General features: G+C 44.5%; 2 protein-coding genes across 2 annotated transcripts in view; one reads left to right on the forward strand and one right to left on the reverse strand.

The window, feature by feature from the left end:
• BMP7 (bone morphogenetic protein 7) overlaps positions 1 to 2,892 on the forward strand; it is a 41,267-nt gene extending 38,375 nt beyond the window's left edge. Inside the window, exon 7 of the mRNA XM_015881794.1 lies at positions 136 to 2,892. Within this exon, the coding sequence (XP_015737280.1) occupies positions 136 to 285 (150 nt within the window). The 3' untranslated portion in view covers positions 286 to 2,892. The remainder of the gene's footprint in view (positions 1 to 135) is intronic.
• LOC116654281 overlaps positions 1 to 26,017 on the reverse strand; it is a 246,302-nt gene that overhangs the window by 56,001 nt on the left and 164,284 nt on the right. The gene's annotated exons all lie outside the window — the stretch shown is intronic.

The raw sequence follows: 26,017 nt of genomic DNA on the forward strand, positions 1-26,017 counted from the left end.
ATTTGTACACAAAGCCAGGTGTTCAAAACATGTCTGTGTGTGCTTATGGGGGAGAGAGGGCTGCCTGGGAAAGGAAAACATGAGGGAGGAGAAGGGAAATGGAAATCTTAACATGCCTCTGCTTTAATTCCTCAGGTTCACTTTATAAACCCAGAGACTGTGCCGAAACCCTGCTGCGCTCCCACCCAACTCAATGCCATCTCAGTGCTCTATTTTGATGACAGCTCCAACGTTATCTTAAAAAAGTACAGGAATATGGTGGTACGAGCATGTGGCTGTCATTAGATTTGTAGGGAAGAGAAAGGTTATTCATAAAGAGAGAGTTTTGTATGGATGTGTGGGGGAGGGGAAAAGGTTAGCACTGCAGCAATGGGCTCAAAAATCCCAGTTTTTAAGACTGGGCTTCTGAAAGTTCAGACAATGGAACAGTTTCTGGATCTAAGTGGCATTTGAACACATTTTGTTTTAGTTTATTACAGACAATGAGCTTGTAAACTGAAACAAGCCAGAGAAACCATTTAAAACCAAATCTGCCTGCAAAATTGGCTCCTACAACACATACTTCTGCAAACGAGTCTTTCAGAAGACTGCAAATTCACCAATGTTGATTGTGAATTAAAAATGAATAATTATCCAAAGCGAGAATGCGCTGTGACTATTGAACATGTGTAGTTCCTGTAACACAGTTTGCAATAAAGTAAGTGAACAAAATATACCTGGAGTGAACAGGTATTTTGTTAGAGAATTATTACTTCCATCCCTCTGTTTGCAACTATTTCATAAGCAGGAGCAATTTTAATTGGATGCAAGTTCCAGTTTTAAATGGCAGGAGCAGAAGCGATATCTGGATTGAATGGAGTTCAAAAGGACAAACCAGACTGAGGAAAAGAACACTGTAATGGGCAAGTAAAAGAACTGAAGGAAGTAACTCCAAAGAACAAGACTTTGGAGGTATACTTCTTTTTCCTCAAGAGAAAAGAAACTTCCTGTAGCAACCAGAAAGAATTTACGTGCTATGAGTTTGAAACAGGAAAGCAGCACAACATTAAGAAACAATCTGGGATTAAACCTAACGCTTAGCTGGGGTACCTCGATCAGCTACAGAGTTGTGAAAGACAGCTGAAGATCCTGCTCCTGTTTGGAAAACATCCATTGACTTCAGTGACAGAACAAACTCCTCTTTTGAAAGACGTGAAGTCAGAAGGTGCTGTGAGCACAGACAAACTGCCAACACCACCCCAGCACAGCTATAGGGACATTGCAGGGGACCTTACATCCCAGGGTCAGTGATTGCAATAGAAGACACTGCTCTACTACTGGTCTCATCTCTGAAAACAACAACAAGCAAAACGCAAACAAAAAAAACCCACAACAACTTTCAGGAGCCACATCAACAAGCTGGAACCAGGAACAAGAAACCACCCCTTTGCCTTCTTTTAAAAGCACAGGTTACACAAGCATCACATTTATGCAATTTAAACTTGAAGTCATTGTGATAAGAATACAGAATAGCAGAAACCAATCACAAGCTAACTCAAAACTTGGGCATACATTACAACTACAGAAGCAGGACTGGCATGAATTTTACTGGAGAGAAAAAGGTTCTGTCCAAATAAACGCCAGGTCCTCAGCAAACGCAGCTCTAAATCCTCAAACTTCTGAAGTCTGGACCTCTAATAGATGGGTCCAGAACATCATTAAGTGCCTTGACGTGGTTCTCAGCACACTGAGGGGATGTGATACAGCTGCAGGGGGAACTCAGCCCCAGGTCCATCCTTAGAGGACGGAGAGAAAGAAGATAACAGAATGCAACCACGAGAATTTGGAAATCAGACACTGCTCCTCTTCCTTTAGCCACAGACCAAATCCAGACCAGATGGCTTATTTAAAAAGCAAACAAACAAGTAAAGGAAGAAAAAGATTACTCTATGAAATAAATTGGAAACTTGTTTCTGATGGTCTAATAGCATTTAAGTCAACTGGTGTTTTCCTAACAGTTCTCTCAGCAGCAGGATTAGGCTTATGGGAACGTGGAAGTCTCCCCACGATATTGGTAGGCTTTGGATCTCCAGATGCGCCCCACTTCCAAACCAGACAACTCAAATGTGTGCAGGAACGGCCCACCCACAGCACAACGCTGCAGAGAACCTCCAACCTGCAGCAAGGAGAGACTGACCAAGGTGTCACCCACAGCCACGACAACTACTGAAGCCAAACATGTCTCCCTGGAGCCTGCAGAGAAGACCATCTATAGCAGTCAAGTCAAAACTGCCCTCGGGCATCTCTTAGAGGGAGGTATTGAAATCCTACAGCTCAGAAACATCTTTGGACATTGTATATGTATGTACACCAGTGTTTCTGTAAGCCTCCTAAAGGTAAGGTGCTACACCTAGAAGTTATGAGCTAATCAGACCTAAATTTCCACTATTTAGTAGACAAGGATTAGTTTTTCTTGCAACTGTTTCTGTGCTGGTGGTCACAGCATTGGTGTATTGCATTTTTTTTTTAACTTGGACTGCAGTATCTTGCTGTATAGGATTCATATATTAAATATTATGTGGGGGTTGTTTGTTTGTTTGTTCTTTTCCACATAATAGGATTTCTGTTGCTAGGCTTAACATCAGCTTCACTGTTTGTACATTTTTATGTAAATAGTTGTCACAAAGCAGAAGAATTATTTATTTCCATCTCTGAATTCCTTTTCAATCACATCCAGGAAAAATGATTCTCAGTTCCTAAGCACATTTGTTTCCTTATTTAAGAAGATATTTATTAACAGTTGGCAAAAAATGCATACACATTTCTGGTTCTTCTCATAGAGCAGTTGTCAGAAGCCTTTTGTACAAACTAGTAAAATAAATCATTGCGACTTTACAAAAGATATCCCAACAACATCGTGTATCTGTGTGGTTTTTCTCCCTGTGTTCATAGAACCTTTTAGGCCGGGCAATATTTCACCTTGAGCATCTGTTTCCACATAGCTCAAACTCTGTGAATTGGCAAAACCAGCACATCACTGCTTGGTGCAGCTCCTTCTGTCCAAACACAACAGAGGAAAGAATATGAACAACAACAACAAAAAAATGAATATGTTTTGCAGAGCGCATTGCAAAGATCTATGATTGAATTATAGTGCAGCTGTCAGCAGCTGTTTCAAAGAAGTGGGGGGTAAATTAGTTCTGTTTACTGCTAACATAGTTCAGAGATTTAGTCATCCCAATAAAATTATAGAGGCACAAGGAAGGAAAAAAGAAACTCCAAGGGAACATCAGCCAAGAAGCTGACATTTTCTAATTTAGATTGTTTTAGCATATTTCGGAGATGCTGCTGGCAGGAGGTTTCCTACTGTGGATACCACATTGCATTGCTATGGAGGCAGCTGAAAAAAATAATGGTCTAAATTCCTGTATTAACTAAATTTTATAACTTCGGGGCATAACAGCAATTTTTGGGTTCTTGTTTACTCCAAACTGTGAGCAGAGTTGTGCCAGTTCACATAAATGCATCTGCTGATCCAGAAGCTCAAATCATCAGCTTTCTGGAGTTCAACTATCACCTTTCACAAGTGATTATACACTCATAAGTAAGTCTGCATGATGTTCTGATGTAAAGTCCAGCAAAGTGTGAAAGGAAAAACCTTTCTAGACCTAACTGATGTCTACCCAGGCTTTGTATGTCTTGGTTAGTCTTATGACGAGGATCTTCCAGTATTTCTCAGTATGGACCAAATTCTCCACACACAAATCCATTTAAGCCAGATGTGGTTCCAGCAAAGGGATGAAAGAAGTAAGACATCATCACGCCTTACAGCGCCAGCCTCACTATATAGCAGCCAACAGAAGCTTCACCACCGACTTTAACACATCCAGCCTTATATCACGAAATACCACTTGGTTTCCAGCTCTGCCACAAACACTCACAATTTGCTGGATAGGCTTCACAGCAGCTTCCCCAGACCAAGAGCCAAAACTCCATTCCCAAGTTCACTGCAGCCTCCCTCAGTCCACAGCGCTACTGTAGCTTTGTCTCTTCATCTACTGTTTTGGAAGAAGAACTCTTGATGTGGATACATACGCTGCCATAAACAGGCAGGGCCATAAAACTCGAGTGAACCAGCTTCAGAACTGCTGGATTTATCTGAGGAATGACATTTTAAAGCCCATTTATAACATTTTATAGATCGGTTATTCTCACTTGCTTTCAAAGCCAAACTTCAAGGATGTTATGTTTTCTTAATTGAGCTGTTTCAGATCTGTTCCAGTTCTGACAATAGGATCCTTTGGTCCTTGCACAGGAAGCTGCCTCTGTTGCTGCCAAGTTCCATATAACATGAGGCAATGATTTAGGTGAGCCTTCATGCAAATTTAAGATTTCTGATTTCTATAGAGGTGTCAGCTGCAGATCCTAAAAACCAAACAGAGAGCAGGGCTAGAACAAGCAAAGCTCAGCAGTGGTGCCAAGGGCTGTGGGATTTCCTTTGCAGCTCTATTCACCCCTTTCAGCTCTGCCTGCAATGGGAACAGACACTTCTGGATGAAATAAAACCAAAGACTCATCCTCGGAGTTCAGAGTTTGCATCCTCTGCATGTTTCCATCCAGATACCCTGCCTGCTGACTTTCATAGCTGCCATGAACACATCGTTCACTGTATTCAGCCATTCCTTTGGAGAAAAAGACTGCCCAATTAAGTTAAAAGGAGCCTGTTTGAAGTTTTTATTTATCAGGTAATGATTGACAAGAGCTTGAGGCAAAAAGTAGGAGCACTTTATAGTATAATCATTCATTACCCAAGCACTTAAGCAACACAAATGGGTTATTAAGGCCACTTTGAGTCAGTCTGTTCTAAACAAAAATATTGACTCCTTTATGCTTAATGCAGTAAAATTTGTATTCCTAAACCAGCAGGAAAGAAAGATCAGAAGTTTTTGATAGCACAATGTTACTCAGTTACAATGGTACTTGTTTCCCAGTATGCACACTGCTGTTTCCCCAGGAGCTTCTGAGCAGGCACTAAGAGAGGACTGAGTTTAATGCTTTGAGATTTCTTTTGGTACTGTGAGGTCTGCCACCTGATGTTTGAATTAATTCCATAAACGAAGAGAGCACAGTCTTTACACAGCTTGACCTTGGTTTTATATTCATCTGCTTCATTTTTTCCCCCCTTCCACCAGAGGGAAGTACTGGGGAAGCAAGGGGAGAACAGGGCACTATGGTTTCAGTCCCATTAAACCTTAGAGAGGCAGCTTCATGCTTGGCTAATTGTTCAGACTCTTTTTGCAGGCACAGTTAAGCATTTCACCATTTGCAGGATAAAGCCCTATACAGAGCTGCTCGAATTAGCCTCACTCTTATAGAATTGGTTTTGCTTGTCTGCAGTAAAAACCAATCCCAAGCCAGTTAGCAATAATTTTGGGAATAGAGCTGTCTGGAGCTGAGGGGTAAGTGGCTGTATTCACTGCAGTGCCCATGTAATTAGAAACATGCACTTACCCTTTCTGAACTGGAAGCTGAAGGGACTCTGCACTTAACAGTTCCGTGCTGCTGATAACTTGGGCCTAATGATCTTATTTTAGGTAGCTAGGCAGGGGATCTCAGGCCCCTTGCACATCTGTCATGCTTTAGTGTGTCAGCACCTGGAACTCAAGCCGTGGACTTCAGGCTGATGCTAAACTTCCAAAGCAGCATGTGCAGGTTTGGGAAGTCACTGTGGTTGCAGGGTACAAAAAGCCCCATTAGAAGCATCATGAGCCTTTTATCCTTTCAGCTTCATCCCATGAGCTCTCATCAGCAGTGGGCAATGGCCTGACACTAGCAGTGACACCAGCAAGAGGACCTCTGGCTCAGCTAATGAATGCAAACCATCCCAGGCCTCTGGATTTATTCCTCTGTTATTTGTCACTGCTGTGTCAAGTGCTTCATAGAAAATACATGGAAGCAGAGAGATGCAGCGTCTGGATTCTGTTAGGAAGGGTCAGAGCTCAAAGATATCACTTCTCGAGTCCCAACAACGTAAGCCATTTTGTTTGGCATTTGTAACAAGCTATAGACAAAAGCAGAGAGTTCACAGGCTCTACATCTGTCTCACTTGTGTGGAAGCACCACTCAGCCTCTCAGAAAAGATACTTGAGAGCAAATTACTCATTTTAGAATCCAGCTTCTACTGCACGCCATGCACAAAGGGAGGGAGAACAAATCAGCCTACTCCTCTAACCCAAAATGGACTCTTATGAAGTTTTGTTCCTTATCTGTTATTAATTTCTCAGCGACCTTCTGCTAACACCGACCAATATTTGGATCCTGATTCTGAAACCTTTCACTAAAAGTCTAATGAACTGCAGTGTTCTCCCTTAACAGAGAATGGCCTGGCTTGACTGCTGTTTTAAGAGCTGGAGATAATTTCTCCAAGGCCTTATTTTACAAAACCTCAGGGCTGGAACTCTAAGCAGACAGTAACTGGAGGTACCACAAATCTCCTCACTTAGCAGCTGTATGATCACCTGTTGAAATGCATCTCTTAAGGTTTCTCTTGCAAACCTAGCCAGCAATTCTGGGGGAGAAGTAACTCAACATTCATGGAGGCTGGGCCTCCATTGACTTGGAGAAATTTTAACCAAGCAACCTTTACCCTAACTGCAAGGCAGACATCCCCTACATCCTCTTTCTTTTTTAAATTAAAAAAAAAACAAAAACAAAAAACCAAAAATTGGAGTCATTCACAAATGATTCCAAGTTCAGTCCATCAGTTGTTTTGGTTTCACATGACTACTGAGAAATCAACTGTAAAAGCTAGTGCAATAATATACACACATACCATGCACAGAACGTGAACTATAAATATTGGCAGGGAGTCTGGTTCAAGAAGCTGCAGCTAATGTTGTGTTAGAGCAGCCCTTGGAACCCCCATTTCCAGAGATTTATACTGCAGGGGGTGGGGAGGGAATAAATCCGATTTTGCTGGAACATTGCCTGCAACTTCTCAACCATAAAGCTTTTATTTATGGCTGTTACACAGCATGAAGGATTCAATTTGTCCTTTGTTATGAATTTCAGTGGATCATAACTGTTTATTTCCAGATTTTTATTTTAAAGTTGGCATCTTTGTTTTGCAGGAAGACAAAGCTCTTCATAGTTCATTCCAGTGGGGATATGCTCAAACCACACACCACAGAGATAGTGTAGCACAATCCCAGGATCCAGAGGCAAGTGAGCAGTACTAATGGACATCTGTGAGGTCAGCCATGTGGGGATGAAGGCCAAGCTCCAGACTGCAGTACATTCACCCAAACCTCCACCATGTCTGTTGGCAGCATATATCACTTAGTCACAATCTCACAACTATGTCAGCCTTTAATCAGGTAGGGCAGACAATTCCCTCCAAGAGCTGGAAGAACTGTTGTGATGCTCCAGCATCACAGCAGTAGGTGGAGAGCATAACCAATCCAAATGGTATCAGCCCTTCCCAGTTTTATATTTCCTGCTTATGGTGGCAGCTGAGAGCAAGATGTTCAATAGAAATCACTGCAACCAGGGTGAGCTGTGCAACTTCAGCAACACTTGGCAGTCCGATTCTTCCACAGTAGCAATATGTAGTCACAATTACAATCCTATTAATTAGCACTTGCAAAGCACCATCTTCAAAGCCCTTTTATTGGCACTAATTACAAAGGAAGAAGATTGCATTTTGTATTTATCCATTCCATGTTTCTCATCTGGCTGAAGAATAAGCCTTGAGAAACCTGTTGTGTGGGTAAGACATAGCAGTCTAAACTTAAAAGGAGATCTTCCTGGAAATGGGTGAGACTAACAGCAAATTAAGTCTGTCACTCCCATCTGGAGAACATAATAATTGACCTACAGTCTTTGAGGAAGCAGATCTGGTTTTCTGCTGCAGCACCTCTCAGGCAGTAAATGAAGAAAACATCACCGCCAACACAGCAGGATACTGGAGTTGCTTTTGCTTCACCTCCAGACCACGTGTTGGACATACCCTGATGTCTTCTCTGACACCCCCCCCCATCCCTTTAAGAAAATGAGTGAAGACCAGGGAAATATCAACCAACCTTCCTAAAAGCCTCTCCTCTGTGCATGCACTGGGACAAGTGTAGATGGGATAAGTGGTGTAAGCCCTATAATTCCACAAATAGACATGGGATGCTGATGTTCCTACAGCAGAACAACTTGCTAGACAGACATAAGCTTATATCTGGTTGCAGAATGGTACTCTTCACTATGAGGGCAACTGTTCCTGTCCTTTGAAGGCTCTGGGGCTGACAGGGAGGAAGGTTTGATTTGCTGGATGAACAGGCTGATTGGGAAGTGTTTGTTGTACTGGGCAGCTGTGGAGATGAGGACTAAACACTGCAGAGCCAGGCACAACCAGCCCTCCTTAGCACTTGCAGATGAGCTTGCTCCCACCCTTCTGATGTTTGTTTGTCCGGCACTAATGTCAAGCCACCTTGCTGATCTGCCAGAGATTTTCCATCAGCCCCCCTGTTGCCACCTGGACGTGGGCAAGGCTGCTGGATACTCTCTGCCTCTGGAACCAGATGACAACAATATTTCACTTGATTTAGCTTTGGCTTTCAGATCTCCAGGAAGTGGCAAAAACAGCCCTACACATAGGTTACCTACAAGATAAATGTTTATATCTGAATCTGTTTATATACCAATTCCAAATGCAGCTAGATTTCAATGAGATTTTATTGCTTTACAGGAAACACACTGCTTCCCATATACATTATAGACAAACATCCTGGACATGACATGCTGAGTATTAAACAGTTCTCTTCTGCAATCTGCAATGCATTATGTGATCACAGAATATCAGTAAGGCTTCACTCACTGTTCCTGCTGCTTAAGGCATCAAAATAATGATTCTTGGTGATTTATCACTGGTCAGACAGTAGCGATCTAAGACCTCATTCTAGACTCAGTATCCCCTAGTTGAGAAAAATATATGGGTTAACTGTACAAAGGCATGGCAAAGCTTTCCACCCTATTCCCTGTCTCTGGAGGGAGGGCAGGATTGAACAGCTTGCCACAGGTCACACACACAGATTTGCAGAAGAGTATTCTATTCTGGGGGTCAGGAACTGGGGAAGCTCTCACACTACAGTATTTTTCATAAAGATGTACAACTAACATCTGCTTCTCCCACCCTCCTCTACATATGAGGATCTTCTGGAGGAAAAAATAACAGATGCTCAATCAGCTTTCAAAACCACCGCCCTGTTTAGGAAGATTAAGCAGAGATTTTCTGTACAGTGATGACCGATAGACACTGTGCTCTATACTTCAAGTCTTCATTGCAGGTGCCCACCTTAATTGCTGCTTCCTGTTTGCTTTGGCCTCTTCTCAAGGCAAGCAGCACATGTAATTGCACATCAAGGGAGATGGCTGCCTCTGATCTGCCTGACCAGGTTCTCCCAGCAGTAATTTAGATGCGTCCCCTTCAGCAGCGAATGAGAGCAGCTTTACAATTCAGACACTTCCAGAAGCAGAAAGATTTTTGCTCTTCAATAGATGTTGTCATATTTGGCTGACAAAATTGTTTATTGTGCTGTGAACTGTAAGCCAAAATGAAGCTCATCTGCTTCCCGAAGTTGTTGCCACTCATTGAAGCCAACCCTAACAAAAAGCTGCTGTTTCTCAAGTATTAGCTTGTGGGGGCAGACATGGTCAGGCACCGACAGCATGCTTCTCTGGGGACCACCCACTCCACAAGTCCCTGGGCTGCACACCATGGCACCAAACCTGTAGGTTTCGCACTGTGCCATGGGCTCTTCCACCTCTATCCAACACGCCTGGCTCAGGAGAAGTCCAGCACGTTCAGAACCACCCAACAATCTAAGGGGTTTTTGTTAGTGTGCACCCAAAGCTGCCTGGTGATACAGCCAGCCCATGCCCATGGCTGCCTGCTAAGATCCCCGCTCTGTCCCTTTCCTTTTCTTCCCCACTTACTTGACTGCATTAAAAGACAACAGTAGAATGTTTGTGGTGATGAGAGTGGAATTTCTCAGTCAAGCTTAATTTAACACATTTAGAACACTAGATATTGACTGAACTATATATAGATAAGGTTGCATTATAGAAAAAAGCCCTCTACTTCTGCAAGCCACAAGGCCACAAGGATAGATTATCTGAATTACTGTCATTACCAAAATTACTAGCTAAAGAAGAAACTTCCAAGCAGAATGCATTGCTCTAGCAGTTTGACTATAGGAACCACCACTGTAATTACACAAAGTATTTTAAATCATGCCAGTACAAACAAAATCTGGAGATGGAAAACACCGTGCTAGTCATTGCATCTGGAAATGATGGTTGGCATAGAAATGCATGGAACTGGTTACTCATACCAAGCAGCGGGTGCGGTGAAGTCATGTCCACCACTACTCCCTGCTACCTTTGACAACAGGCAAAGGTTATTTCCACAGTCTCACCCACACTTCTGGCAGCCTCTTAAAGCAAGTCCTGCTTCTTGCAGGCCAGGCTAGCATTACTGTTAGGGGGGAATCTCAGCTCACAGCATCCCCATGTGCCAAGGAAGGTGCAACAAAGGCCACAGGGTCACAGCAGCCCTGCTCCAAGTATTACACAGGCATCTCTCACTCTGTTGGGCAGCCTCTACAGAAAGCCCCAACCTGTACTCAGAGGTAGAGGATTCTGGGTGAGGACCAGTTCTCAGATTCATTGTGACCCACACTTAAAAATATTCTACATGGATGAGCCCTGTTATCACCTTTATAGTCCTTGAGGAGAACGTGGAGCTTTATCCTTACTGAAAGGGCACGTATCTGTAAGATTTCAGTGACCTTTGTAGGAAGCCCAAAGCCAACATGCCAAAAATGCTTACCATGAGCAAGTTCTGCCATTATCTCACAAGACCAAAGAAACATTTAAGTTTTATCACACAAAAAGGAGCATTTCAGTGAACCTATTTGGAGTAACAAGAACTTGTTACTACAAATTCACTTCTAAGAAAACAGCTCGCAATTATGGTTTTTGCATTAAAAGAAAAAAACAACATCAACGAAACATCTCTGCATCAACCTCCAGATTCAGCACTGAGCTTCCTTTACATCCATCTGCTAGCACACTCCGCAGGTTTAAACAGGCAAGAACAGCATTTCCTCCCACTCTCCATAAAATGTAATAGTTGTGGGTATATAGCAGAGGGGAAGATGCAGGAATATGTCCACTTATACCACCATTAACATGCTGCAGCCCTGACACACAAGCAGATTGCTCCCTTCCCCAACACTGCAGGTGCACGCACCAACAGGACTACTGTGCCTTTATGGGCTGCACACTTCCATTGTGCAATGTCCTGAGCACTAATCTCCAAACACCATCAGTCTGGAGAATGGCTGTCCTTATCTATCCCAGAGCAGCTGTTGAGGACTCCTGTCTGCAAGATCAAAGGAAAGTTATTCCCATAAAACAGCATTACTCAGAAAGCAGGAATCAGCTTGCTGTGGGATAAAGCTCAGCACATCCCACCCAGGGTTGGGAGCATGGCAGCACTATCACACCAGCTAGAACTGCAGGCTGAGCTCTGCTGTCCCTAAGACAAGGGCTGATAAACTCTCAAAGGTAGAACATAAACTCCTAGCTCCTTACTCTTTGCTTACACATCCCTGTTGCAAGTGATGATCTTAGTCCCCACAAGGATAAAGGAACATCCACTCTTTCCTTAAGGATGTGCTCATGCTCCACTGAGCAAATTCAGAAGTTCAGGACCCTGAGTGGGAAGTTTACAGGAGCACTGCCTGCCCCGTGCTCATCTTTGGCAGCAGAAACACAAGCAGCAGCATGAGGCACAAAATGCACTGCTAACAGAGGGATCCTGCTAGCCACAGCAAGGCAGCTACCTAGATTGCTGCACACAGCTAGACCTCATTCCCTGACATGACAAGAAGGCAAATCCAGAGCATGACAATGCTGGTCCCACAGGCCCTACTTTTGGCTGCTCAGCCTCATTGCTCTGTTTACCACTCATTCCTGACTGATGCATTGCATTGTTTAAGACAACAAAAGAGAAAGCTTACCTCTCCAGTGCCAAATTTCAGGGCTCTTGACATCCATCTACAGACTCTTCCCAAGAGCAGCAGGTCACAACACCAGGTAACAACAGCACTCCATCCCTCCAGCAACAGCAGGTTCACATCTTCTGGCTGCCACCAAAGGCACAAAGTTTTCACCTCAGCAGAAGGAGCCTTGTGTCCTTCAGCCAGACCTCTGTAACTGTGCTCCCACCTCAACACACTTCCTCAGTTAAAAATCTTAATGCTGTAGCCCAGACCTCTTTGAGGTCCTCTGATTATCTCTTGCTTTGGTGCTAATTTACCCTTCAGGTTTTTTCAATCAGAAGGTACAGTTTACTTTCCCCCAGGTGGCACAGCTGAAGCACAGAGCCTGTATCTGCTCTCCTGGAGGCTCCAGCCTCACTAACAGAGCTCAGTAACAAAGCCATCACCTGTGTTCCCAGTGCATGCTGGCATTCACCTTTACCTCTCTGCACTGTGACATTATACAGCCTCTTGTGGACTCCTGTCAGCCTCATGCAGCCACCCACCTGCCCAGACCCCAGCTGAGGAACTTCCTGCCAACACCACTGTAGGGATGTAAGCACCCCCTGGTCTGCCAGCACAGGATGGGTGGGAGGGCAGGCAGGTCTCTGGACGGGTCTTGGGCTGCTTGCAGATAGCATGTGGGCAGAAATGGCAAGGAGAGCTGCAGCAATGGGGGAAGAAACAGCTGCTGGATCTGCAGAAGTGCCTAGGTTTAGGTTTGCACTTGTCTATGTGTGCACAAGCAACACAACTAACATCCTGATGAGCTGTGCTCACCTATGTGCACACATCTGCAAGGCAGAGCTCTGTGCCCATCTTGGGTTCATTTCCAACACGCATTTCAGCAATGCTATACAGTCATTCTCCTCTTACAATGTGTAAGGCAGCTGAGGTGATTCTAGTGCACTCACCAGGTGTACAGAAGGGAGGTGCTTCACAGCCTGTGACTGCACCGCTCCCAGGTCCGCCCTCTCTCAGCCTGTCTGCTCAGCTGAGGCCCCATGTCTGCCGGGGTCTGCCACGTGTGTGTGGGATGTGCACGGCCTCATGTGCCCAAGGCCAACACTGGGAAGTCTGATGGAGCCACAAAACCCCTCACCTCACACATTACTTGAAAAAGCAATTGGAAGCTGTGCTATCTTTCCCCAAGTCCTATATCAGCCTCCAAAGCATTTCCACATCCTCCTCTAAAAGCAGAGCTCATATATTAGCATTGCTTTAATGTGGTCTTTGTTATTTTTGCATCTGGGTTCCACATTTAGGAATTCAGCACGGGATAGTGACAGTGGTCTGAGGCACACAACCAGTTATTTACCAGTTCCCCTATTTTCTGATATAGATTTCCCTCATTTCAATTGACATGCAGTGCTTCCTGTGTTCCAGCCAGGCTGTGCTTCAGCAGTCAATGTGTGAGTGGAAGGACTGCATTAAAGCACACAATAGCTTAATGTAACCCTTACTATATCTTATGTGCTTAACACATTGGAGAATTTCAGACTGACACAGACTAAGCTCCTATATCGAACTTTGATTGTACAAGGGATGCTCTGAAAGTAATGCCTCCCATTTTTTGACATTGGCTTATGAAGTCAGAGGTGGATGTTGGTGGTGTGGCAGCGGGGGCTGAACCTTCCTGTCAGTGTCTCATTACATTTTGTTACCATGTGACAGCTGGCAGCAGAGGGGCAGTCAGACAGGTTGGTGTGTGACATGGAAGTGCATACAGAGCAAAGGTGTGATGCTGAGCTCCTGCATGCAGAAAAAATGGCAGCCTTTGGCATTTGTTGGCACTTGGAGACCAAAGAGCGGATATGATCATGAGATGGTGGGTGGTGTGTTTCAGCAGTGGTAACAGTGATGTGAAAGACAAGTCACGTTCCAGATGAAACTGATATGACAATATGGGCTGTAAAGCATCCAAAGCCCTGACACTGTACAAAAGGACACACTTTATGCCCAAGGATTTGGCAAGGAGTAATCACACCAGTGAGCAGATGAGCACCAAGAGGCTGTAAGATTTGCCTGGTCCAGCTGCCTGGAGCAGGGACTGGACCGCCTGGGGTGAGTCACTTCCAAAGAAATAACAAATGGGAAACATAGCAGGTCAGAAACTGAAAGTATTTGGCCAGCATCCACCTGCCATCCACAGGCAATTAAGTTGCTTTCTCTCTGCTACTTTGTTCAATGGAAAACTTCAGATCCCTGCGCTGTGTCACATCTCGGCCTGGCAGACAGATCTGCCAGCTGAGGGTTTTATGGTCCCATCAGGGAGAAGAAGGGAGTGAGCTGATTCCATGGCTACGGGGAAATAATGATGAGATTTTGTTGAGCAAGATCTGGAAAACAAAATCCGGAAACTGCTGAGTGTCTTAATTGAAACAAATGATAATTGTTCAGTTTGATCAATAACTGCCTTATTTCTCCACTGAAAAACATCTCCCAAGTTTTAAAAACCTGTGAGAAATGATGCTGTACAGCTAAAACACGGATATCAAGCACAGGGAAGAGTTACTTCAGCTTAAACTCTTGTTGAGGTCTGGAGGAAAGGTGTGTAAAGAATTTTTATCTTTTATAATGTAGCTGCCATTTTTCAACTTGTCTTCCACAATAACAACAATAATAATAAACTAAGAATCTGATACTCCCCAGAGCTGTGCTTTCTAGAGGCTGGGTTTTAGCCCAGGGCTAACACCATATGCACAAGGTACAGGGAGGTGCAGGAGGGGGCACCCAGCAGTGGCACAACCATCAGCTGTTGATGGGAAAGGCTAAAACAGCAGCTATTTTAAACACAAATCAGTGCTAAAACAAAGCTCCTGTTCAGCTGACTTTGGGGATGGAAGAAGATTTTGGCTCATTCCTTAACTGTTTAAGGGATTCATTCATTCATGGAAAACAGTGGGTCTGCATGGGTCAGTGAGTTAGGAAATAGGGGTGTCCCTGCTGGCTGCAGGCAGCGAGGCGATTGTAGGCAGAGCTCTAACTGATGGAGCAGTGCACAGAAGGGGCTGAATACCCGGTAAAATTAAGAACAAAGAGGTATAAAGAACTGCCGAGTGGTGCCGGGGAGATCTGAGAATCCAGCGGGACTTTTCTGTCGCTCCTTTTTGCGGTTGCACAGCGGTGATCTGGGACAGACCTAAATCATCTTCATGGTTTCCTATTGCCCCGTACTTGTTCCTGAGTTCACATTTCTCAAAGAAAGTTGATTCTGCTTTGAAAGCTCGTCTTGTTTTCTCTAATTCAATCCGGAAAACATTCATATTAATACCAACAGATACCGCCCACACGCAAATCAGAAAAATTAAAGGGCATTGCAAAAGTGACTGTTTCCAGTGGTCAGATTAGCTGCAGATGGAAGCAATTCAAGATGCATTAAAACTAACAGGCTGTAGATGTCCAGAGGCATTGTCTCACAGTGCAACACTTCTCTGTGGCTCTTCAGAGAGATTTCTTGGAATTTCTCAATCGTTCTTCTGCTAGAAATATACGCTACGTTACAGACCTTTCCATGTCACAGGAGAATGGACTTAAAGTTTATCAGCTGCCTATGGCAACATCTCAGTGGAGAAAGTCAAAGATATTTCTTAATGCCATTTCTTATTAGCTATCATTATTGTGTAAATGTTGCGAGTACCAGAGAGCAGGAGGTCTGCTGTTAATCATTACAAACTTTGGTTTCTCCCTACTTAGCAGTTAAACCTTCAGGATCATTTCATTTCTTTAAAGCACATAGAAAATTGGCTTTTCCCAGAGCCTTGGGTGTTCTAGTGAGCAGTACCATGGACTTAGTTCTCAACCAGCTTTCTTAAGTTAGTTGGTTAGATCTTCTATTTAAAGATAAGTTTCATCCCATCCTTCTGCAATCTGGTTATGATTACTGGTTACTGCCACCCGCAGACTGATAAACTTATAACAGCTGCATTGCAGGAAATCACCTCCAATTCAACCCTGATGTTGTATGGATGTCTTTAGTTAGCTTAAATAGGCTTTTAACATTCATTTTTTGTGTGTGTGTGCAAAACACCTATCATTAATTTTGACTCGAGAGATCAAACAGTTAACAATGTGTTGATCCTAGCTTACTTCCAAGTGATGTATTGTATCATTTCTGAGAGTTATGAGGGGTTGATATTTTCTTTTACTAATGCATCAAAGTCGATAAGTGAATGGGGCAAACCCGCGTCCTGGGAAAGGAAGCTATTAACAGCTCCGCTCGGAAGGTTCTGAGGGCCACATTGCGTCATAGCCCTCGAGTTTATTGAATGTTAACTCTTTTTTTTTTTTCCTTAACCAAAGGAAATGAGTTTCTATAATCCTCTGCTTTGAGCTGCATCCTCAGTGGGGTAATGAAAAATGACCTATGCCATTTGATAGCACACTACTTTGCACACAATGGGTCTTCACAGGAGCAAGCACAATGCAACTCTGCTTTTTGCTTTTACTTCTGGTTGAACACACAATGAATTTATTTATTGTTGATCTACAAGGCACTAGAACAGCACAGGCACAGCAGGGGAACTGCCCATGCATAACCTGGCACGGTAAGAAAGCAGACCCAGAGAAAATGACCAGTGCTCAGACCTGGGAGAGCAAAACATTTTTATTAGGAGGATCTTGAAATGGCGGGTTCATGCACACGCAGAGAGCAAGGCAAATTGGTTCCAAGTACAGGGCATCTGCTTCCTTGAAAACTTTTTTTTTTGGCAGAATTTGTATGTGAGTTGGGCATGTTGAGTGATTTATGGGGCCATTAAACATACACTAAATCAATCTCTATTAGGAAAAAAAAAAGTGCCATGTACTTAAAAAAGGCCCTCAAGCTAGATTTCTGAACCCAAGGTCTGATGTTGCAAGGCAAATGGTCATTGGTAATTTGGGAGATGTAACATGAACTCAGTCAGTCAATTTGGATATGATAGCTTTTAATGTTCCATGAATCCAGCAAAATGTGTATCCAATTAACTACTACTAAAGGACCTTATTTATAAAATAATACTTTCGTGGTCAGGTTGCGCTTTTTCCATTCATTTCTATACACAGTTCAGGTTGCAGATTGCGTGTGCATGATTAATAAAGGAAAACATCAGTTTTGTGCTGGCTGCTATTGGCACTGTGCTGGGGCTGGGCAGCAGGGCTGTTTTGTCCATATAACCATGATTTTAAGCTGAGAACTGAGATAGTGAAGGGTCTTCTGCTGGGACGAGGCAGCGAGAATCAAAGCATGACGCTGTCTTTTACTGAGGAAACTCTCAAAGGAAAAGACACAAGAGCTGGAAACACTGAACTGTCAAAAACCTCAGCTGTTTCCTCAGTGCTGTTTTGGAGCTAAAATAAAATGAGAAGGTGATACAACTACATCCTTCACTCCATAGGAAACCTTCTTCCCTTGAAAACACATCCAAGTGCACAAAATGCATGCATCCCAAAGAGCTCTTTTTTCCGATAAAATTTCATTTCAAGGCCAGGCAGTGGGCAGGCATTCACAAACTCAGGCAAAAGGAGGCTTTATGAACTCCTCAATGAATTGCCTATGCAAACAAGCGGAACGTTCAAACGGAAACAGGCCAAAAGCATTTTGTGAATAGAGCATTAAGATATTTTCTTTTGACATGGTTAGGGGTGGAAAATCTGGAGCAAAGCCCTGCGGCTTGTCACAGAGAATTCTCATGTGTGTATGTATGTATTCACACAGAGAAGGGTATGAGGGTGACAAGTAAATTCCCTGACACAGTAAAAGATGAGATGGCAGAAACAGAGGAATGTGTTGCAAATCCAACAGTGTTTCTCACCCAACTTCAGTTTTTCATTCCCAGCTTTCCTCCAGTCCCGTTTTCAGTTGTTTCTTTATTTCAAACCAAAAATTCGGTGTGAAAAATGCAAAAACAACTTGTGTGGTAAAAACAAAACAAAGGAAAAAGAGAGATGGTAACAGATTCTGCCACAGACATGAGTGGAAATGTAGCTGGGTACCTTAGACTTGCCCAAGACTCAGGTCTCTCCAAAAGAAGCCCTCAAGCCACAGCACAGCGCCCTGGAGCACTGGGATGATGTACAGGAAATGCCTGGAGCAGAGAATTCATTTTGTGTGGAAGAGGCACTAGAGAGGTAAGATCTGGATTCCACATATGCCTATAGGAATCAATAGTGGTGACAATATGAGGAGCAAACCTAAAATAAGTGATTATTTTGGCAACACAATTTAACCATGAGTGAAACAAGTAGACAGTGGACTTTTCCTTAGTACAAGGAGTGCTTCTGTGCATTAGTAAATTACAGGAAAGCACAAGGGTGTGCTCCTAAAACTGTGGCTGAGCAATTTACTGGAGCAGATGAAGAGCAATGGAAGGAGAAATGGGGAAACTAAACGGGCAAAACCTGAGGCTGAGAGATGTCTTGAGGAAATCTAGAGAAAACACCAAATCTGGAGGCACTTTCTAAGCTGCATTAATCATAGAATCACCAAGGTTGGAAAACATCAGTAAGATCATCAAGTTCAGTTGTCAGCCCATCATTAATCATCGGGTTTAGTTGAATCTTCCTAAAAAATGTAAATTGCTGTCTCAAGATACCAATCCCCACAGCTCAACACTATGCAGCCTCTGCCCTCTGTGAGGGCCAAATCTATAACCACGGGATCTCTTTGCACTCAAACTTTCCTGCAGCAGTAGTTCAGGCATGAGCTATCACAGGATTTTCACTAAGCCACAGTTTCTTTCCTCTCCTGCCTGCACAGCTGGTGGAACATCCCAAACTGCACACACATGCACACACACCATGGCATTTCTTTTGCTTTTCATTTGCTTATTAAATAGCAAAACAACTCCCCCCTCCCCCCCCCCGAAATTAACTTTTTTTTTTTTCTTTTTTTTTTTTTTTTTCCCCAAAGTAAGTGGATAACCAAAATAAACAGAGAAGCGACCTCCTTCATTTTCCCTCTGTGAACCCTCCAGGCAGCTTGGAGGCAGAATGCCCTTTCTAATTTCATTGACAGCACTGTTGATATATAGGGTAATTTTATCTTAACAACCTGTAACAAAGGATAAGACAGTAGTCATCTTACATTCCAGACAGTAGGAGATGTTTACTCATTCTCCCTGCAGACTCTCTCATCATTCATCTAGACTTTATTAGGATGCCAGGAAATGGGAAACCTATAATTTAAGAAATGTATCACACAGGGAAACTTCTGTTTGGTAAATAGAAGGTAGCTGGGGATGTGAGGATCGTTTGCTCTCTAAAAAATGTTCTCACCAGTTTTCCCATCCCTTCCCAAAATTCTGCCTTCAACTGAACATTTTACAGGGTGCAACACTGAGAAAAACCGTCCTTGGACACCTCAGGAAAGACTAGGAGATGCCCTCGTGATCCCAGCACTGGGCACACACCTCTGCTCTGGGATCCTGCTCCTGTCAGTCTGCAGACTGCGCTCAGCAGGGTGCTGGCCATGAACGTGTGTCATCTAGCAGGGATTTTTTTGGGGTCTTCAGAATGATTGCACTGTCTGGGATAGCAACATGCTCTGAGCAATCTCCTTTCTTTGGGCCAAGAGGAGGGAAAGGCAGAAGAAAGCATTGGTGGCAAATATTCTTATGGGTTTTTGCTTCCTTAGCAAGTTTCACACGAACATTCGTTCCTGTTTATGTAGCTTGACATGAATGCCTGGCTTTGATTTGAGGACAAACTGCCCCATAAACTCATGAATGTCTGAATTTAACCTTCACCTTTCCCCCCTAACCTTCACTCTTGCTTTCTCCTTCATAATTGGTGACATTCTCACAACTAAATTTAATAAAATACGCGCTACTGAGAGTGAACTTGATTATGAGGACAGACTGAGGCAGAGAGGGATGACGTGTGATCCTGGTCAATGCAGGGAGAAAATTCCTTCTGAAAATGTGTTAAGAGTGAATTTTTGCTGCTTCAAAGCACACCGCTCAGTGGCCAGGAAATCATTACAAAATGACTGGCTCCTCCCTCAAACAAGGGAAACACCCAAATTCATCAAAACCAAGTGCTTGAAGTACTACAGCGTATGGATCACAGTGCCTATCAGCCCATCAATCCATGCGGACTGCAGTTGTTTCAAGAGATTATCAGCATCTCTCTAGGCACAGCATGCTCATCCTGAAAGGAAGCAGTCACCAATTTTGGATACCAATCAAAGGAACATTATTGCTTTAAGTTGTGCTTCAGACTCCCTGCCCTCCAGTTGTCAGCCAGGAGCATGGCTTTCTCTGGCATACTTCCGACAGCTGCCACTGCAGTTGTGTGGGCTGCACAGACTTCACTTACGCTCAGATTTGGCCATGTGGTTTTGAAGCTTCTCACCCTACGGCAATCTCCCAAAGAGTGTGGTCTTTGTCATCTTCCAAGTAGCCATTAAAATGAGAGTTGAAGTCAAGGTCATGTTGCACCACAAACCTTTGAAGAGCTTCTTTGCGTGCTATGTAAAGCAAACCCAAAAGACCACTGCTATACTTACTAGGTCAAATCCATCTCTGCTGTGAACTCCACCTAATCCAGTAGAGTCGCTGGAGGGTTGAATGTGGCCATCTCCATGATTATTAAAGGGCAGCTAAAGACCTCTCATGTTTGAACATATCTGATCATAAGCTGTTGAACCATCAGATGCAGAAGGAGAGACACTGTGTTGTTCTCTTTGCATTTATAGACCACTTGGATATGGACTGCGTCTTTGGCAGCTTGCTGGAGGTAATTTATCCTACATATTTGTTCCTGAAAGGAAATTCGGTTTTTAAATGCAATCACGGTGAGGTAGGAAGAGAGGGAGGAGGTAATTGAGAGGATAAAAGGCGTAACTTTAATGACAGGAAAAAGAAAAATTTGCGAGCTCAAACTAATGCAACTTCCAAACTCAAATAGATGTCACCATGGTGACAAAGCCTCAGACTTCAGAAAGTTTTTCCTCTTCCTATTTGTGGTGAGCTCTGGCACCCTATTAAATACATCCAAAGCCTGCAGAAGAATCACTGGAGGCATCTGATCTAGCAGAAGATTTCCTCATAATAACATTCATTAGATATGGAGAAAAACCACATCTCAAGTTGCCTTCCTGCCCCTGAACACTAAATATGTGCATTTTGGAGCTAGAACTGTATAAGCTTTACTCCTATAAGGGGGTGGATGATTTCTAGCACAAGAATTCCAGCAGGGAAGCCTGAAATAAGCACATTAGGTTAATAATCTTCAGAATCCCATTTGTCCCAAGGTCTGTGAATTCAAACTTGGTAGCTTAGACATGTGTTTGTAACTGGTTGTTGATTTACCGCCATTCTGTGATGAACTGGAGCATTAACAGCCTCTCCATAAGCAGTACTAGTTGTCACTGCATTGTAGAAATGATAGCTGTTAATGTAAATTAAACATGGTGACGTGATAGCACAGTGCTTGTCCATCCGGCCCTTATCAGGGTGATGCTCCCTCCTGCATTTCCTCTCCTGTTTGGCTGCTCTCCAGCCTGGGACGTTTAAACAACAGGAACATTTTCATCCCTCACTGCAAGTAGCAGCAAACAAAATCAGCCTTTAGGTATCTGACCAGAAAGATCTCTTTAGAAGTATGTGATGCCACATGAACCTGAGACCTGTAGTGGGTTCTTCTGTGAAACCTAGCTGGGTTTGGGCCTCCATGTTGACCAGATATGCCTCACTCAACATTTGCCAGCTACAAAAATGTCACAGACCCAAATATTTCAGGATTTACTGCTGCAGAAACTCTCCAGTGTCACCTTTCTCCCCTTTTATGGCCCAGCCGTAATCTTAAATTTGGTTGAAAACAAAGAGCTGCCTGTAGACAGCTAATCCCAGAGACAGAGCTTTGTGTGAAACTCGGAGGGAAGAAAAGAAAAAGAAAGAAATCACTGAGAGGGATTGGCAGGAAACACAAATATTTTTGGCTAATTTTCCCTAGTGTTCTTCAGCCCTGGTTAAGGGTCAAATTAAATATCTCTTCTTTTGTCCTGGCCCATTCCACACCACGTATTCATCAAGGCAGATAATTCAGCAGACAAGAGAAACTGCAAACGTGAGGTGTGGTGGCGAGCCCTGCTTTCACTGCTCACATGGAGGGATTATCTGCCTTGGCAGCAGTGACATCCAGGTTGGATAATGCTCAGGTAATGCTCATAATTACACAGCAAAGCCAGCACGTAACACAAGTCATTTCAGCAGTGCCTGCTGTACCTGGCGATGTGTTGGGGCTGCATTTATCGGAACAGTCCCAACAGTGCCAGATGTCCCTGCACACTGCACACCTACTCTAGGAAACGTAAATGTGAAAGATGCAGAAAACAAGCCAGTACAGATGGAAGTTAGATACATACATGGACAGCAGTTGCATCTCCTGTCATATTAGTACAGCAGGTATACATACAGGCAAAATGGATCCTACAGGTTTTCCCATTGGTTTTCAATCATGTAGCAATTACTCACATTATGGATGCTAAGAGGAGAGCAGAACTGCACTTGGGCTATCTGTTTTACCTCACAAGGTACATATGAGCTCTGTATGTGCATAGGCTGCAGAGAGATGTTTCCCAACAAGGCAAGGATCCCACGTTTGCCAAGCACTCAATAGTCTCAGTCCCTGGATCCCATAGAACCTCATGGACCTGCTCTGGGACAACTCCAGTCCCCTGGTGGTATTTAGGACTCAATTTCCCAACTACTACCCAGGACAGCTTGTGAAATCAAAGAAGAGGGACGACCAAGGTTTTATTGGGAGCCTTTCCACTCGCTGCAAACTGCGGGACATTGGATTACAGTCTGTGCCTCCTTGATATACAACACATGCTGCTGTGTAGGTGCTTACCTGCTAAAACTGTTTTGCTTTGTCCTATTTCTTACTTGGCTGCATATGGTTTGTGTCTGTGTATGTTTGCAAATCTCTTGTGGCATTTTTTTAAGGAGCCAAACTGTTCCGAACTACGTTGTTTTTTGGATAGTGTGCCGCATTGGTACCTTGCAATGAAAAGAACCCAAATTGTAAGCAAAAAAAAAAAGTAGACTCCCTGCCCTACGATCAGTTCATTCAGTGTGGAAGAATTAAGAATACTAATACACAGCACACAGGTCGCTGCAGTCATTGGATTTGAATAAAGCACTTACAACTGTTCTAGTGAGAAGAGATTAAATACTAAGTGTGTTGTTACAACATTTCTCTAAATACGTCAAAGCAAGAAGCAAGTCCAAGATTAAAATCTCTGTAGCAGAACTTGCAGATTGTACACTATTCAATCAAACCATTAAGACGTTATTCACAATCACAGCAGCACAACTCAGCACCCTTCAGAGGGTGGAGACCAGTAGCCCTGTACTGAGGGAATCACTGCTCTTTCAATGTGCCTTTATCATCCCTGGTGGGTGCACCCTTACCTCCATATAAGCACTAGCAAACACGCTTTCAGGCACCTCATACACATCCCTGAACAGGTATGATTTGTGAGGACCAAAAGTGGTTTCTAGCACCACAGCACAGCTTTTCAGGGCTCTGAGCAGCACAGAGCAAGGCTGCTTCTGATGGGGACCAGATCATGCTAATTAAACCTTCATAAAGCTCTGCCCACAGCTATAAAGCCTGCTGCTGTGGGTTAATGCAGGAAGAGGCTGCCAAACTGCTGGGGCATGGAGGTGCTGGGGAAGCACTGCAGCAATGCCTGCAGCAGAGCCACAAACCCTGCAAAGCCCTGACAGCAGAGAAGAGAATCAAAATGCCCTGCCCTGTTTATTTCTGTGATGCTGCACAACAGGGACCAACCCATGTGGGTCTCTGCTGTAGCCACAAATGGGGAACAACAGCTGTGGGGTGTCCTTGTGTCCCCACGTGGGTACTGACAGCCCTACACCGGTGATGAGGGATCATTTACCAAACATCTTAACAAACTGAATTAAGCCAAACAGTTCTTACTTCATGACGAAGTGGGATAACTTCACCCTACTAACAAAGTGAGGTTGCAAGAGTTCGGATTATTTGTGCTTGCTGTACAGAAATGCTGCCTGACAGCACCCTGAGCTCAATGGGACTCGCTCCATGGGGGTCAGTCCTGCCAGCCCCTGTCCCAGATCTGGCCACCATGTGCCACTTGTCACAGAGGGGCCAGCAGGTACCTCGCCTCCTCTGCCAGGAGGATTCCCGTCCACAAAGGAGGAACCCAACACCCTGCTTCCTCCCGGGGAAACCTAGAAAAGCCGCAGAGCTTCCCGCTCGAATCCCACCCCCAGCAATGCTCCAGACTCTCCCATTGCCTTTTCCCACCCCTCTGCCCTGCGCTGCCCGCAACTCGATTCACGCACCCTGAAGCTCCTGGGACGGCGCTGCTGACCTCTGCCGGCAGCGAGCGGCGCGACCCGAGCTCGGCAGCCACGGCTCCGTGATGCTCCTGTGCGGTGAACTACACCGCTTTATCTCTGTTCCTAACCTTTTCCATCCTACTGATGCAGTATCTGACAATATCTGACATCTGACGTCCTCCGGACCTCATCGTGCCTTCCAGTACCTAAAGGGAACTTAAGGAAGGAGAGAGACCGACTTTTGACACGATCTAAGCGATAGGACAAGGGGGGACGGCTTTAAACTGAAAGAGAGGGGATTTAAGTTAGATGTGAGGGCAGCGAGGCACTGCCCAGAGCTGTGGTGCCCCATCCCTGCAGGTGCCCGAAGCTCTGGATGGATACTGGGCAGCCTGAGCTGGGGGGCAGCCCGGTCTCGACAGGGGGAGAGGGAGGAGCATCAGATCCCTTCCAACCCAACCACGTTATGGTTCCGTGACTCTATGAAATTATTCTCGAGCGATTCTTCTACTATTGGACTGAAATAGGTTGAAGTCTTAAATACCTGCCGTGCATTTCCTTCACGGGCTGTAGGGGGCGAGACGAAAATGGGGTAGAGAAGGGGAACCGCAGCTCCTCCCGCAGCGGCGGGCAGGGGGAGCTCACGCTGCGCTGATCGCGGCCCTTTGCTCCATCCGCTGCTGCGACTTTTCGGCGTCCGGTCCATCTCTGCTGTAGCAATAAGGCGATGTGATGTGGGGCACACGCAGCGCTGCCTACAAAATGCGGCCAGCGAGCAGAGCTCGGCCCTGTGCAGGACGTGCCAATCCATCTGACGTGCCGTTTTCTTCTCTGCAGTTACTTTGGGAGCAGCAACTGGGCCCATGTAAACCTGAGCTTCAGGTGTGTCCCTGCATGGAGGGGACCAGCGCTGGTGGCAGCAGGACCTGTCAGCTCCTTTGCTGTGTGCATCACTCCTGAAGAGATGGGAGATGGCTCCTATGGGCCGAAAGTCCACGGCTTCTCTGCTTCTGTATTTGATTTCAGCAACAAGAAATATGAACTTCGAGTGCGGAGGGACACCTTCACTCTAACACGGCCCCTCTGACATCTCAGCCATTACAAAGGGCTCTGCACATTTTCCTGCTCCCTCGTTCTAACAAAGGTGGTTGGGGAGCGTGTTTCCTGACACACACAGTTGTGTTTGCTCAGAACTCACTCCTGGGGGTGGCAGATATGCCAGAAGGTTCCAGAGGATCCTTACAAGCCATTCCCGAGTTGTAACAGCACAAGGACTGGTTATCTCACCTGGTACCTCTCCAAACACATCCCTTAGAACAGCTGCGATGGTGCTGATTTAGCATTTCCAAAATATTCACATTCCTATTTTAGCAGCGCAGAAGCTTAATTGCTGAGCAAGTATAAACAAGGAGTTCCAGTTACAAAATCCTCACAAACACCCAGGATTCATCACCATCATCTTCTTCTTCTTTTTATTTTTTTCATTACATTTTATTGCCTTCCTTTTGTAAACGCCAGAAATACAAAGGCTCTCATTACGGAGTCATGTGCTGTAGTTCCCCACGCAGGACGATGTGCGGCAGCCTTTGTGAGCTCTCAGGCAGATCTCTGATGTGCTCCATGCCAGCGCTG

This window comes from Coturnix japonica, chromosome 20, assembly GCF_001577835.2.
Source record: "Coturnix japonica isolate 7356 chromosome 20, Coturnix japonica 2.1, whole genome shotgun sequence".
Taxonomy (NCBI): domain Eukaryota; kingdom Metazoa; phylum Chordata; class Aves; order Galliformes; family Phasianidae; genus Coturnix; species Coturnix japonica.